The 17,495-nt window shown below is 39.4% G+C and overlaps 1 protein-coding gene across 2 annotated transcripts in view; it reads right to left on the bottom strand.

Annotated features, from left to right (window-relative positions):
- Positions 1–16,300, bottom strand: part of LOC131243147 (uncharacterized) — a 49,523-nt gene extending 33,223 nt beyond the window's left edge. The window contains exons 1-3 of one of the 2 annotated variants that reach the window (XM_058242278.1): positions 16,136–16,255; positions 3,938–4,038; positions 819–946 (exon numbers count right to left, since the gene is read on the bottom strand). In XM_058242278.1, coding sequence (XP_058098261.1) covers positions 819–946; positions 3,938–4,015 — 206 coding nt within the window. In that variant the 5' untranslated portion in view covers positions 4,016–4,038; positions 16,136–16,255. Of the gene's footprint in view, positions 1–818; positions 947–3,937; positions 4,039–16,135 lie in introns of both variants that reach the window. The other variant, XM_058242279.1, reaches the window with a different exon arrangement.
- Between the last annotated feature and the right edge of the window lie 1,195 nt (positions 16,301–17,495).

The following is a 17,495-nucleotide window of genomic DNA, read 5'->3' as shown; positions in this document are numbered from 1 at the left end:
AAAAAATGAATCATCTTTTTGTCATTTTTATATTTTTTTACTTTTTTTTTTACTATTTATCATGTTTTCCCTATTTTTAAATTAAAAAATAGAAGTATCATGTAGCTCACGCTACATGCTACACTATTTACGCTACACGCTACAGAAGGTTGAACACTACACAACACGCTACTATTTAAAACACTGGTTCCTACCAAATCTAAAACAGTACATCCTATCTGACCCCGTAACTTTCTCTGAGAACAAAGACTAACCATTATCCCTAAAGTTTTCTGTAGTTCTAGGAAGCCAACAATAACAAACTTGTAACTAATGTTTCCCGATCAAATTAAGAAACAACTGGAGACAAATTTAACTTAATAGCACTCCTTAAACTAATGTTTCCCAATTTGATTGGGATACAAGTGAAGACAAATATGTTCCAAAAACTCCAGTAGGTAACTTAGTAGAACTATTTTAAAGATGAGAGAGATGAGAGAGAGAGAGAGAGCATTCATTCATGTCCAGCGGCATTTTAAAATCATGAAGAAGACCCAAATTTGTTAGGAAGCACAAAACATAGCTAGCTTAGCTATCCACACATTTCTGCATTTGAAATGGTAAATCACAATTAGAAATGCAAGAAGACCTAGGATTCGGACTAATTACTATCTACCAAGTAAATGCATTTTAGAACTCATGAAGAAGACCCAAAATTTTTGGGAAGACCAAAGCATAGCTATCCACACATTTGCTGCATTTGAAATTGTAAATCAAAATCGGAAATGCAAGAACACTCTACGATATCAGACAAGTTACTAGCTACTAAGTGTCTATACCCGGCTCGAACTGTTAGTGGCCTTTTGTGGGTTGAAAATTTTGATTTCTTTTGGCGAATGGGGCTGATGGATAAACTAGCAGGGCTGAAGTTCACAACATATTGCTCCATTGGCTTCAATGAAGAACCTTCAAGAGAAAATGCGACAAGGATTAGATAGGCTAACAAAGCACCATAAAGCAGAATGACAACAACGAATGTGGCCTCCATAAGTAGGTTATATACAATTCCATTGGCTTCCAAGTTACAACTACCAAGTTCAGCATTCACAATGCATTGTATCAGGAATATTTCCTCAAGCACTACAGAAATCAATCAAAGAAGAAATACGTTTCAACAGTAAGGATACATTTTAAATTCTGATAGACCTTGAGGGAAAAATAAACACTAGCAATTCTTTAATGGTTTAAACTGAGTAATAAAGATGGAAAGATCTGCCAACGAACGCCATTGGTAGTATTCGACTTGTTTTTCCAGCCTCCAAGATGAAATTAATTGATTAAAAAAATACTTGATACCGAAAAATGGATGTGCGGATGCTGATCTTTTGTTTTGTTTTGTTTTTTGTTTTTTGCTTCTTCTTTTTTTCTTTTTTCTTTTTTGCTGTTGGCCCCTAGAAGATTGTAGTGGTGACAACTGACAAAAATGGAGTAAGTTGTCTTTAATACAATTTTGTTACTATCACCATCCAATTTAATACAATCACTTGTTCATGCACTGCTCACTCATCAACCAGATTTGGGCTCAAATCCTTTCTGCTTTCGGTATTTCCTGGTGCCTTCCAAACTCAACTGGCTCTCTTTTAAAGGCGTGGCATGGCGTGCATATCGGTTCCCAAAGAACTCCTATCTGGATAATAGCCCTATTGGCTGTCTGGTGGACTGTCTGGAAAGAGAGAAATGACGGATGTTTCAATGATAAATCCAATTCAGCTTCGTCCCTAGTGCGCAGAACCAAGCAGCTTATTGTAGAGTGGGCTGTCAACGTTGACAAGCTAAAGGGATGTAATCTACTTTTTCATGGAGCATAGTCGGTCCGCCTTCTCAGCGGCCCTTCTATTTTGTTTGGTTTTTGGTTTTTTCCTTTTCCTTTGTTTCTTGTTTCTGTTTCCCTGTTTTTCACCTTTTCTTTTTAATATAATCCTCGTGAATCTTCAAAAAAAAAAAAAAAAAACAAATCGTTACTTTCATCTGGCGATCCCATGCTTTATTTCAGCAGCATGAATTATGATTACTGCCTTCATTACATTGCTAACTTCAACAAAGTTTCTTTCTGGACTTTAGGCTTCCTAATCTCGAAAAGTTTCTTCCTGGACTCTAGGCTTCCTAATCTCGAAAAGTTTCTTTCTGGACTTTAGGCTTCCTTTTGCTACGCTAGTCATGGATGTTTCCTATGCAACCAACTCACGGTCCTTGCAGTATATTGTCTCAAGTTGTATTGTAGAAAAGCATGGTTTCCAAAGTCACCTGGTTGACTTTTGGCTTGTATGTGCCCAAGTGGATCCCTCTTGAGTACGGCAAAAAAGTAGTTATCCTTGCACCATGGAGAAACATCCTGATGAAGTAAAATGCTTTTGATGTCACCCGGTTGACTATTTCTTTGAGATATTTTTTAGGCAGCGCTTTAAATAGCGAATTGTGTGTAGTCACGTTCACCCCTCTGAAGTGTGAGGCTAGAGCTACATAGCGTGTAGTGTAAGCTACACGCTACTTCTAAATCTTTAATTAAGGTTGCACTTGGTTGCACTAAACATCATGAAATTTCATGTTGCACCAAATTAATGGTTAATAATTAAATTTAATGAAATTTCATGATATTTTGGGCAACCAAACGTAACCTAAAATAATATGAAAATAGGGCAAAGATTAAGTATAAAGATGAAGAAAGGGCAACGACAACGACACTGATTTAACACCGTTGCTTGCATTATTTTACTAAACTCATTGAAAAGATTAACTTCTTTTCTTCTTCTTTTTTTGAAAATTGAAAATTGTAAGAAATCATTGAAAACATTAATTGATTTAGTCAGAAATAACTTTTCATGTAAGCTGAGTAGTGTATAGCTATTTAGTGTGTAGCGTATGCAAATTACTGTATAGCATAGCCTACATACGACTTAAACTATTTTCGAGCTACATAGCATTAAGGCTAAGTTACACTACGTAGCATAGCTACACGCTACAGTGCATAAGCTATTTAAATCACAGATTCTAAATGTGTATTAGTGCTTCTACTAATGCCCATTTTTAGATAGGTTGTGTCAAGTGGCAGATCCACATGACTCATTCCTAGTTTTCACAATGCCTTAATGAATGGTTTCTTGCATTTGTAGATATCAATTCAATAAGACAACCACAATTTTTATCCTTATTGTTTGGTTGACTGCCAAAATGGGAACAATTGTTCAAAGTGAATATGCCCTTCCGCAAAATTGTTCAATGGGGCCATCCATATATCAGCCTTTTAGTGAATAGAAAATTGTTCAAAGTTCTTGTGAATAAGGTGATCCCATCCAGTGTTTTAAATATCGACGATATCAGCCGATATATCCCACGATATATCTTGTATCCCACCCGTCTGATATGAAACGCACAAGTAGTGGGATATATCCCACATGTTCGATCCTGCAAGTATTTTTTTATTTTCGATCCTTTTTTTTTCTATAAATCATGTTAAATCGGTGTCAAATTGTCACAAAACCATGATTTTTCATGTTTTGCATGAAAAATCATGGATTGAGAGCTTCGATTTCAACATTTGGAGAAGGACCGAGTTATGGAAAATTGAAAAAAAAAAAATCAAAATCAAACATGTATGTAACCTAATCTACTGATTCTTCTAATGCTTTTGAATGTATTGCTTGTGTTCCCACACATCTTCTTACATTTATAAATTATATGAATAGACTTTGAATATACTTGCATCAATTCAGTTAGACAACGCATAGATTAGGACCCCATACAAATAAAACCTATTATGTGCACTTGTTTTTGGTAATGTTTTGATTTGTAAGTGTGTATTGATGTTTTTTTAACAATCACTGAAATTTCATTGAAAAATTCAACCAATTTCCAATGTTTCCTCATGTTTCCAACAACAGTGATACAAGCAATATATCCCATGCAATAACCGATATGTATCTGTATCCCAAGGGTGCGATATGTAACGCGATACCGAAATTTCGAACACTGATCCCATCCATCAGATAGTCGCTTCCAAAACTACGGTAGAAAGCAAAAATAGTTTAGGTCAAATATTGGAAGTTGAATAAAATTGATGTATAGGATTGTCCAAGAGGTTTGATATTTCAAACACAAGCCATCCATGATAGGCCCCACTAGATGGACAGACCTGATTGATACATCACTGACAAGTGTACCATGAAGAGATGGTTCTACAATTTTCCAGTTTCCTGCTTTACTCTATCATCTGCCTTTTAGTGTGAGGTGTTATATTGGTATATGGAAAGTTACTCCTCCACATTAATGCATATGTAGCACACATGGATAAGATCAAAACCATATTTAAAATGGAGAATGGGTCATGGTCCAACAATCAAATCGTTTGGATAATCCAATATGTTTAACACGTGCCATCCCAATGAACACCAAAAGACCAAATCATCAACAGATTCATTTATTAGAGATTACAATCAAAACCATTCATTTCTTGTTTCAAATAGAGAATGGATCATGGTTCAAGAATCAATTTGTTTGGACAATCCTATTCATTTAAAAGGTGGCATCCCAAAAACAGCGAAAGACAAAATCAGCAACGGCTCCAATTTAGTGAGAAAAGATCCGTTTATTAGAGATTAAGATATTTGAATCCTGAATATTTTTTAGGCATACCAGATCAGATATATCTCATTATATCAACAATTTGAATCATTGAAGAATGGCTTCAAATGTACAAAATCATGTGTGTATGCAAACTGTAGGTTTGATGATGTGCAGAACACTATAACTCCTATGCATTAGCATTTTTCTTTAACAGCAAGTGAGCTAAGCCAACATGCAAGTATAAGGAAGGCAATCTACACCCCCCATGCATGTGCCAATGCATCCAAGCTGTACATCAGTTGGGTCCCAGAATTTCGATAACTCTGCCGAGAAACAGGACAGTTCAATCATGTGAAAGGCCATGATGCTAGAAAGCAAAGTATGGCTTTCAAGACGAAGCTAATTTTTCAACCATCCATTGGCATCATAAACCATAGCTCAACTAATCAATTGAAAAGCCTGATTTTTGGTCAAGGAAACTAATTGTTTGGGACTCATCTAATGAAAAGCTTGAATCTCTCACATGTTTGCAACCAGGTGGCACGTGCATGAACTCCCTTATGCACACTTGCAGGCTTAGCAAAGATCTCCCGCATTGGGCATGAAAAAGGTGAGAAATGTACACAAAAAGTTGTACGTCATCTTTCACATACATTGCGTCATTTCCACCAATGTTTCACATGCACGTGTCAAAGTGGAAGACTTTAGAGATTAATGCAAGTATGAACAATAGCAAGAAGTGTGCAATGAAGATGTGGGCCCCAAAAGCCCAATTTGCATATCCTACAGCCCATATGGTGGGACCCATATGCTGAGCTATGCTTTAAGATTTTTAAGAGATGGGTAAATTTTTTAGTGGGTTTAGCTTGATTCTTTAGTCTTTATTTAGTGAAGATTTTAAAGGATATTTAAAGGGATGTTAAGTAATTATCGGTTTTTTATTTTGAATGATTAGGGTCTTAGAAGATCTTTCCTAGGATATATTTAATATATGAGGGGAATTTTAATAATGAATAATAATATCTTGGGAGATTTTTAAAAGTTAGAGAAAAGAATAAGAGAATAAAAGGATGGCGGTGATTTAGATCTATGTGTGTGGTATTTTTGGTTGCCAAAACCAATTAGTTGGAATAAGGCTTAGATGATGATGTGTAGCATTTTTTGTTCTTTTCTTAATTAGAATGATTATATGTGTGTGATACATATATACATACATACATACATACATACATATATATAGCCGAATGCTCAGCTGTGCACCAGTTCGCACAAAACTCATGTGAACTTTTTGAGAACTCATCATACGTGATGTGAGTCCAAAATCTGAACGGTCCACGTGATACATCACCCCATGAAAACCCTAAGACACGACTTTTACTTTGATTCAAGACTTTGGTGGGCCATATAAAACGAAAACAGTTTCCTTCATTGATTTGCATCTCTCTTTGCTATGGCCCACCAGAGTTTTAGATCAGGGTGAAAATTGGTCCCTTAGGGTTTCATGGGATGCCGCATCACATGGACCGTTTGGATTAGACACCCATAACACGTGTGCAAAGGTGTGCAGGTGAGCATGCCTATGTGTGTGTGTGTGTGTGTGTGTGTGTACATATATAGTGAAATGCTCACCTAGGAACCGGTTCTTACAAGAACTCGTGAGAACTTTTTGAGAACTCATCTCACGTGATATGAGCACAAAATCTGAATGGTCCACTAGATAAGTCACATAATGAAACCCTTGGGGCCCAAAAGTTAGCTTGATCCTAAAATCTAGTGGGCCATAGCAAAGTGAGAGGGAATTTCCACCATTGATTTCCACCGGGGCCCACTTGAGTTACAAAACAACTTGATCTTTTGCCCAACCCTCCATTTAAGTTAGATGAAGGGCTTAAATGGCTTAGATTGCATATACACATGACATGAGATGAGTTCTCAAAAAGTTCTCACAAGTTCTCATGAGAACTGGTTCCCAGTGGAGCATGATTCTGCCTGTGCGTGCGTGCGCGTGTGTGTGTGTGTGTGTGCGCGGGGGTGTGTGTGTGTGTGAGTGGGTGGGTGGGTGTGGGTGTGTGTGTGTGTGTGTCTTTATAGATGTTATTGCCATAGGACAATGACAAATGAAAAAAAAAAAAGAATGTGAGTTTTGGGAGAAACTATTCTCTTGCAAAGGAAGAAAACCCTATCAAATCAACCATTTGAATTATGGTGTGTGCAAAATCCATTCTTCTCCTCTTCTTATTTTCTTTCCCATCCATCCTGCGTTAGAGATGCTCCTAAAAGGTCTCTGACACAATTTATCACTGCCTAAGGGAAAATGTATATGACCCGTCTTCCTATTTCTAGAAACTTTCATGGTACATCCTCCAATGTCTTGAACTTCTAACAATGTTTTGTTGTTTCTTGAATTTTTTAGAACCCAACTTTCATGTCTTGCGGGCATGCCATGGGGATGGGGTTGGTAAGGAGTGAAGGGTGTGATGGGGACATCATGCCCCCCCTACATGTACGCAAGGAGAGGAAGGGTTCCACCATCGATCTGGCTCGATGACGACATCCAGGGAGGGCCTCCTAATTAGAAGACAGAGTTTTGGTTCAAGAGAGTGAGCCCAATAGCCAAGTAAAGCCCATCATAGGATCTCATGATCGTGGCCCACTAGTCGAATTGATTTCATTTACGTTTTGATTATTAATGTTATTTAGAATATCATGAACGCTTTAGATTTCTTTAATTAGTTTTTATTTTGGTTTACTTAATCGCCAAGTAATAGGTTGCGCACACGGCGCAAGTTTTTGGGTATAGGGTTTTCCTATAGATAGGCACCCCTTGTAGTTCTTTTGATTCATTGAAGTTTAATAAAAAATTCCTGCAAATTTTTTCTACTCTCTTAGTTTACAAGTTGTGGAAAAATTCAAGTGGGTGCGAAGCCCTCCCTTTTCGAATGGCTAACTACCGTGATGCGAAGCCACATTTATCTCCATCCGCCCCTACCCTCTTCATCCATATCTCTCACTTTCTACAATCATCCTTGCTTCGGATCCACCAGTTTTTCAGTCGTTCTTCTTCCTACAGCCAGTTTTCAGAATCTGGCCCTACAGGAGGGCCAAAACTTCGACGGAGCACGACACACAAACCGTACGTCGGATCACCACAAAACTTGGAGGTTTTGAAGACCCCCCCTAGCCGCCCAGAGTCAAGGAGTCCGTTTCGGAAATCAAGCCCCACTCACACATGCGGCCAGGCTAGTGCACACGTGTGCCTGGCCCTGCCACTGTCCGCAAACGTGGACTTTCTTTGGTTCAGGTTTTTCTCCTTATTTTCCCTCTTTTCATATCTATTTTCATAACCCTAACCCTAGATTGCATTATCCCTAATTTATTTGCCCCTTTTCTCACCCTAAGGTTCCTTGAGTTGAAATTGGTGAATCCCTTGGATTAGGGACTGATTGTTGTGCATGTGTGGATGAATATTACTTATCTTTGAGTATCATTTGGTTCATAAATTTTATTGATCTAGCCCTAACATGTGTAGGCCTGGACCCGCATAGATTCCCCTTAATTGAATGTTTGGACTTTTGTGTGGGATATGGAATTTGTGTAATTGTTTCTGAACTAACATGATCTTAAACCTGAAATCTTGCACATCATATTTAATTTCATGTCCTGCATCAGGGTGGTTTGGAGATTGATGTTAATGGCAGTCCTTTGTGCCATTTGGGAATAGAGGAATAACCGTTGTTTCTAAAATTTAAGCTGATTGGCGGTTGAGCTGATAAGAAGGACCAAGTGGGATGTTGTGGACTAGGCTTCTTCTTTAAAATCCATAGATGTTTTAAATTTAGCTTCTTCTTTTGGTTTGTAGATGTTCCATTCTATCTAAGGCCTTCTTAGACAGTAGTTTTTTTAGTAAAAGTTTTGTTACCTCTCAAAAGAAAAGAAGAAGAAGAAAAAGAAACTCCATTTCTCGAACTTTGCAAGTCCATCTTCCAATTTCTTAGAGTTTCCAGTACCCATCTACTGAGTTTCTTGAAAGGTTCACAACCCAATTACCCATCCTCCAATTCAAAAATAAAATAAAATCCGACCCCTCAAAATTTGCATCACTAATCATATGTTTCCTTGAGATGTTCATGACCTATCATCGATCTATTCATATCATGCATAACCCGAGCCTCCCATTTCCAGAGTTAGAAACAACGTGGATTCGATCAAATGAAATTAGCAGAACTTACAAAATCGCCTTCCAGAAAAGAGGGATCATGAATCCTGATTCACTAGTTTTTGCACATATGGCACATCATCTGGGCCCTGACTATTGATTCAAAAGAGCTCACAATGGATGGGCAAAACCTAAGGGCCTATTTGGATGCCTATAAGTTGACTCACAAGGAAGTCACTTACAGGTGGTGTTTGGGGGAGGAAATTCACTTGTGACTTACAACCTGTAAGTCACTTACAGGCAAATCTTCCAAGAAACTGCAAGGGGCTGGGGGTGAGAAGTCACTTCCCTGTAAGTGACTTATAGGCCCAACGTTTGGATTTTTGAAAAGAGGGAAAGGGGGAGAAATACACCAACAACTTACCTGCAATCAGCTCCAATCTCTCTCTCTCTCTCTCTCTCTCTCTCTCTCTCTCTCTCACAACAATTGTCGTGCGCCTCTCTCTGGTTGATAAGGTTTCAAGCTTCTTCTTTTTCTTGCTTTTGAATCGAGCCCAATTCGGTGAGGCTGTGATGGTGGGCCCACCTTATTTATTGATATATCCACACTATCCATCAGTTCTACAATCTCGTTTTAGGGCTTGAGCCAAAAAATTAGGCAAATCCAAATCTCGGGTGGGTCACATCACAGGAAACAGTGGTGATTGAATGCCCACCATTAAAGACTACACAGGGCCCATCGTTATGTTTATTTGCCATGCAACCTATTGATAAGGTCACACATATGTAGATAAGGGAAAACATAAATATAACCTTGATCTAACTATTTTGTGGCCCACAAGAAATTCTATCGGTGGGCATTCAATTACCATTGTTTCTTGTGGTGTGGCCGATCTGAGAGTTGGATCTTCTTCTTCTTTTTTGCAGGACCATGCCTCATAATGAACTGATGAAAAATACATCAAGGCGGGTTCCACGGTCCAGTCCATGATGGTGGACCATTGCTCTTATGTTTTTATTTTTATTTTTATTTAACTATTGCCCATTAAGGTGGACCATTTCTATTTTATTAAACCACCTAGTGTGCGGTCCTGGAAGTTATACAATGATTAGGCTCTATTAAGACTTTCAAGATTGGCATTGAGTGAGAAAGCCAAGTTGCTTCCAAGGATTTGAATCATATACAATTCAGCTCTATAAATGAGTTGTTATCAACAACTGCTTCTAGAGTTGTGACTGATCTAATGTCTTTAATGGCTTCGAAAGAATCCATAGTCTTTTTATGGGATGTTTCTTTAATATGTTGCACTATTTTCTCATAGTTGTTCTTCTCGTTGTAAGTCTGGCAAAGAACCCAATCATCTAGCTACAACAAAAAGATTTCTCAATGAGCCCAATTAAAATTTTCCCATATTTCCTACCAATTCTTATATTAAGTTACTGCTTTATATTATAGGTATTTTGAACTAGTAGGCCCACTTTTATGGCCAACCTGATGATTGATTCAGCTTAAGAATTAGCTTAAATATTTATTTAGATTGGCCTAACAAAATTGCATATTTAGTGCCAAGTTTATATATATATATATATAAAATATAATATATATATATATATATAATATATAATATATATATATATATATATATATAAAATATAATATATATATATATATATAATATATAATATATATATATATATATGTATATATGTATATATAATTCCCTACACTAAACTTGGTTCACTGTAAGTAACTTATAGATTACCCAAACACAAAGACCAAGCAACATTCTGGAATAATTCACTAGTCCTACACTAAACTTGGTTCGATGTGAATATACAGCTCCTTACCTGTAAGTAACTTATAGATTACCCAAACACAAAGACTAGGTAACATTGTGGAATGATTCCCTACACTAAACTTGGTTCGATGTGAATAAACAACTCCTTACCTGTAAGTAACTTACAGATTACCCAAACACAAAGACCAACTTACCTATAAGTGACTTACTGTTAGACACCTCACATACCTTGTATATCTTGTTACCTTGTATATCTTGTTTCTATAGGTAGGGGATTCTGCGTTTACTACTTTCCTTGTATAGATGGTTGTAATCTCTATATATTCAACCTCATTGGGTTGTCTCAAATACACAGAAAATCTTTTGGCTTCACTGTTTTCATTCATCACATGCCTTGAGTTCCTGCTCATCCGACCTCCCCTGCTTCGTCCGGCTGTCCCTGTTGCGTCATCCTGCGACCCTTCTGCTTCAGATCTGCTCGTCCGACCCTGCTGCGTAGTCTGGTCGTCCCTACTCGCCTCTGCTCACCTCTGCGCCTCTGTCCCTGTGCTCCTCTGTTCATCCCTTCTCGTCCGGCCAGCCCTTGCTGGTCCGGCAGCCCCTGCTCGGCCTCTGCTCGTCCAAATCCAGATCCAGATCCGACGCACTCTGCTCGTCTAGATCCTATTCGTCCAGATTCAACCTCTACTCATCCAAATCCAGATCCCTTGCTGTACGGTACATTTGAAACTTTCTTCTGTGTATTTCATTACTTCAGATCAATTAATGGATAAGGACTCATCACGTACAGAAGCCCCACGTTGTAGTTTTGATGGTACCAACTATTCTCTATGGGCCATCCATTTTAAGAACTTCCTCAAGGGTCGTGGTTTGTGGGGACTACTAGATGGATCTGTTACTATCCCCACAGATGCCGCCAAATTAGATGATTGGGAAATAAACAATGGACGGATTATTACCTGGATTCTCGATTCGGTCGATCAGTCCATTGCTGTTGGACTCACGCCTCATCGCACTGCTAAGGCGATGTGGGAACATCTCCAGTCGATTTATCAACAAAGTAATGCGGCCCGGTTATACCGTCTAAAACAGGATCTTGTTACCCTTACTCAGGGTAACGACAGTATTCAATCATTTTACTCCAAAATTGTCACAATTTGAACAGAGATGACTATGATGGATCCAACATTTCCTCATGACTTTAAAATATTCCAAACTATGCGCGAGAGTGCACAAGTTCGTCAATTCCTTATGAAGCTACGTCCGGAATTTGAGCATTGTCGGGCTGCTCTCTTGAACCGTAGCCCTACTCCTTCATTGAATTCGGTTATTAATGATTTATTGGCTGAGGAACAACGACTGAAAGTTCTCTCTCTTCCTTCCTCAACTCTGGGCTCATCTGATATGGTGCTTGCTGTGTCCACCACTCCACTAATACATGGTTCTGGTTCCTCTCCTTTGACTTGTTGCAGGTGTAACAAGGTGAGTCATGTTGTCGCTCAATGCAAAGAATGGTGTGCTTATTGTCGACGAACTGGCCATGGTATTAAGGAATGCCCTACGCGTGGCCGTGGTCATGCTCTTTCTGCTACGGCTGCCACTATTTCTTCCGAGCCATCTGTTAGTGAGTCTGCATCTACTACTTCTGCTGAAGGTCTTTCATCTCCATTGACTCCTGCGATGCTCCAACAAATTGTTCAGGCCCTTTCTGTCGCCGGTATGTCAGGTATATCCCCATCTTTTACATGGTTCTTCGATTCGAGTGATTCCAATCATATGACCGGTGATGTATCCCATCTTCGTGACATTCATCCCTATACCGGCAATCAGGCTTTTCTACTGCGGATGGCACTAAACTACCTATTCAGTCCGTTGGCTCATTGACTTTCTCTCCTTCTACTCATCGCCAGTTCACTCTTCGTGATGTGTTGCATGTCCCTAACCTCTCCTCCAATTTAATTTCAGTTGGTCAACTCACTTTCAATAACTGCTTCGTCATATTTCTTCCCAACTGTTGTTTTGTACAGGATCTGGCAACGGGGAAGGTACTTGGGAAGGGTAGGCGACATGGTCGTCCATACGTGCTTGACTTTGATCCATCTGTCACCCCGGCTCGTTGTTTCTTTTCTCCATCTTCATCAGATATTACTTCAGCAAATAAAATGTGAAAACTGTGGCACTTTCGCCTGGGTCATCCACATTCGGATCGGTTACTTCAATTAATTTCATCTGGCATGTTAGGGAATATTTCTCTTAATAAAAATGATTTGAATTATTCTTGTTCTTCCTGTTGTCTTTCAAAAAGTAAGTGTATTCTCTTTTCTTTAAGTACTACAAAATCATCTTCTATATTTGAACTTGTGCATACATATGTCTGGGGTCCATCACCAATTATGTCCCTCTCTGGGTTACGATACTATGTTATATTCATTGATGACTTCACACGATACACTTGGATTTACTTTCTGCAATCAAAGTCACAGGTTTTTGAAAAATTCAAGTTATTTCACTCTAAAGTGGAGACTCAATTTCGGGTTCCAGTTTAAACTCTCCGCTCTGACTCAGGGGGGAATATCTCTCAACCGAATTTCGTACCTTTCTTCAAGGTCATGGGATTATTCATCAAACCACCTGTTCTGATACTCCACAACAAAATGGGGTGGCTGAACGGAAAAATCGTCATATTATTGAAACTGCCAACACTTTGATGACAGCTATGAGTGTTCCTCGTTCTTTCTGGGCGGAAGCCATGTTACATTCAATATACTTGATTAACCGGATGCCAACCAAAGTTCTGAATGGTAAATCTCCCTACTTTGTTCTCACCGGCTTACCTCCTGCATATTCCACACTCCGTGTGTTTGGTTATATTTGTTATGTTCACCTGGCTTCACGTGAACGTAATAAACTATCTCCAAAATCGGTCAAATGTATGTACTTGGGATTTGGGGAAACTCAAAAAGGTTTTCGATGTTATGATCCTGTTTCTCGTCGTGTTCGGGTTTCACGACATGTTGTTTTTCTTGAACATATTGCCTTTCATTCATCTCTTCCTCCTCCGCACACTTCAAACTCTCTTCTAACTGCCTTTCCCGAAATTCCGTTTGCCTCAGTACTCTCCCTCGTCCATTACGGTATACTCACGTCGACCACGTATAGATCCACCACTTATTACTCATCCCGAACCTTCACCTTCGGATCCCGAACCTCCTCGATACGTCGTTTCCTCGTGAACATCGAGCGCCGATCGCTGATATGCTCTATGTCCGCCATGAATGCTACTCTGGACCGTTTTTATTCCTACTTCATATTCTCAGACAGTCGCTCAGGGTTGGGAAGAACTTGCGGCATTGGATGATAACCATACGTGGGAGATTGTCCCTTGACCCACTGACCAACAGCTAATTGGTAGCAAATGGATTTATTCTGTAAAGCTCAAGTCTGATGGATCATTGGATCGATACAAGGCTCGACTTGTCGCTCAGGGATACAAACAGGAATACGAAATTGATTACGATGAGACTTTTGCTCCTATGGCCAAGATGAAAACTGTTCGTACTCTTCTGGCTATATCTTCTGTTCGCTCATGGCCACTCTCTCAGATGGATGTGAAAAATGCCTTTCTTCATGGAGACCTCTAAGAAACCATATATTTGAAACCTCCTCCAGCTCTTTAATTCCTGACAATAAGGTATGTCGCCTAAAGAAAGCCCTGTACGGCCTCAAACAGGTACCGCGGGCATGGTTCCAATGCTTTCACAATGTGGTTACGGGTACTGGCTTTACTCAAAGTAGTCATGACCCATCCTTATTTTTATGCACCACTGCTCACGGCATTGTTATTGTTCTGGTTTATGTTGATGACCTCCTACTGACTGGTAGCGATGCTACTGGCATTTCGGCTTTAAAGGAAGTTCTGCAATCATCATTCAAGATGAAAGACCTCGGCCATCTAACATATTTTCTTGGACTTGAATTTTCACGTTCCAACCGTAGGATTCTGGTCAGCCAGCGTAAATATACTAAGGATCTTCTCACCTTAGCATCACTGACGGATCAGAAGATGGTTCAGACTCCTTTAGAACTTAGCGTTCACTATAGTCGTAATGATGGTGATCTACTGCCGTCTGGTTGGGAGTCGGGTTTACTTAACTATGACTCGCCCTGATATTGCCTACGCTGTCCAAGTCGTCAGTCAGTTTGTTTCTGCTCCTCGGACTCTTCATATGACTGCAGTGTTGCGCATCCTACGATACCTTCGTGGAACTCTAGATCGATCTCTGTTCTTCTCCTCCACGGCAACTCTAGACCTTCGTGCTTATTCGGATGCTGATTGGGCCGGATGCGCTCTCACGCGAAGATCTACCACTAGCTACTGTGTTTTTCTCGGCACTTCTCTCATCTCTTGGAAGTGTAAGAAGCAGGCCACTGTTTCCAATCGAGTACAGAAGCCGAGTATCGGGCGATGTCCGCTGCGTGTAGTGAGCTTGTCTGGTTACGTAGACTTATTTCAGACTTGAGCATTCCTCTACAGAATCCTACTCCACTCCATGTCGATAATCTCAGTGCCATTCAGATCGCCTCTAACCCAGTTTTTCATGAACGAACGAAGCATATTGAAGTTGACTGTCACTTTATTCGTGAGAAATTTCAGTCTGGGCTCATTTCTCTTCCACATGTGGCATCCCATGATCAGATTGCTGACATTCTCACCAAATCCCTCACGTCTGCACGTCACTCGTTTCTTGTTGGCAAACTATTACTTGTCGATGACCAGCATTAGTTTGAGGGGAGATGTTAGACACTTCACATACCTTGTATATCTTGTTACCTTGTATAACTTGTTTCTATAGGTAGGGGATTCTGCGTTTACTACTTTCCTTGTCTAGATGGTTGTAATCTCTATATATTCAACCCCATTGGGTTGTATCAAATACACAGAAAATCTTCAACATCTCTCAGTTTTCACTTACAACTTACATCCAAACAAGATTACCTGTAAGTGACAACTTAAAAAACTTAGAGGCAACCAAACAGGCCCTAAAATAACCTCCCAGATTAGAAAAGATTCTGACCCTTGGACAAGCTGCATACGAACATATGGTCAGGTAAAAAACACAGCAACGGTCCAAACTAGCTGTCATAAATTCAGACAGACAATCATCCAATCGACAACTTTCGGGTCAATCCACTCCAGTGTGGGCTCATCACATCAACGGTCTGGATCACCGAACCATGGACCCCACTTGTACAAAACGGATACATAAGCACACCATTCACGCTGTAATGCATAATCAGGACCTTGTAATTCCACATCAAAGAAAGAAAGGCAGCAATTCGCCAAACAAAGATTAAATAAAACAAAAGGAAACATAATTTCAGTAGAATCTAACTAACATCGAATCCATATAAATGAAAATGCATAAAAACCCAAAATTAACGGATAAAAATCCAGTGAAATCGGAACTACCAATTTCAGTATTGGAACAGGAACATTAAAAACTTTTAAAAAAATAATAATAATAATAATCAAGAAACAGAAATTCAGCAACAGATAAAAGGAATCTAAGAGAGAAATTACCGGAAAATGATGTAAATTGCGGATCTTTGGTGAAGATGATGGAATGCAAGAGAGCCATACTCGTTTCGGGATGAGAAAGAGTAAGAGAGAGAGTGATGGAATTTTTTTCGAACGAAACGAGGACTCTGAATTTACCTGAAATAGACAATGTGCGTTTAACACAACTAAGGGAGAAGATACTCTACAACATTGGAGCGGATCACGTGAGACCCCGGACTAACCCAAGACGGTGCTGCCCTTACCGTGGGGCTCACCTTGATGTATGTATTCTATATCTACGCCTTCCATCCGTTTCTTGAGGGCATTATCCAAAAACTGAAGTAGATCCAATTATCAGGTGGATCATACCATAGGAAACAGTGATGATTGAATGCTCTACCACTAAAAATTTCTTAGGGCTCACATTAATGTTTCGGTAGATTTTATTTTCTATCCAATCTGTTGATAAGGCCACGTAAGCCTGGATGAAGGGAAGAACCAAATACCGTATTGATCCAAAACTTTTGTAGTGCATTAATGGTCAATCACCACTTTTTCCTATGGTCTACTCCACCTGATAATTGGATCTGGTTTATTTTTGGGATAATAGCCTTAAAATGATATGTATAAATGGATGGAGTGGATACATAATACACCGACTTGTATTTAGGCCGATTCCGCTACCCTACAACATTGGAATCGTAACCACCCGATTTGGTAAAGACATCTGGCCCATCTCGCACCAAAATCGTTTGCAATCGCATGTTTTCCGCAGCGCGAAAAACACTCAAGATCCATGGTTCCCACTATTCTATGTAAATCTACTCCGTTCATCGGATGAAAACCTTTATTTGAACTGTACATAGTAAACATCGGCACGGTTTTTTTTTTTTTTTTAAAAAAAAAAAAACCCTCCAAGTGGGCTACATCTCCTAAAATTTCTAAGTTCACGTGTTGTTGCTGGTCTGAGTTTTGGATCATGCTAATTTTTATATCACTCCTTAATCGTGATGATTTACACGTGATTAACGGGTTTGATGAATGATATACTCCATGTTTGGCCCTACATGCATGCCTACGGTTGGCACCCCATCCCCATTGTTCCATGTGGTGTGGCCCACCTAAGTTGTGGATCTGGCAGATTCATTACTCAAAGAGTCTAGAATCGATGGCAGAATCTAATGGACAGAGTGAATTACTGTCTATTTTTCCGTCCCATAATAATTGATTCGGAGAAGAAATCTAGGTGGCCAGATCATCTGCTCCGTAATCTTGAGTTAGTTTCCATCGCCTGGGGGTCCAGTTGGATGCACAATCAAGACTGGAAGATAGCCGTGCCATGTCTAATGTGATGGTACGGATCTACCATATTCCAGTTATT

This window comes from Magnolia sinica, chromosome 4 (assembly GCF_029962835.1).
Source record: "Magnolia sinica isolate HGM2019 chromosome 4, MsV1, whole genome shotgun sequence".
Taxonomy (NCBI): Eukaryota; Viridiplantae; Streptophyta; class Magnoliopsida; order Magnoliales; family Magnoliaceae; genus Magnolia; species Magnolia sinica.
This window is presented reverse-complemented; position numbering and strand designations above follow the sequence as displayed.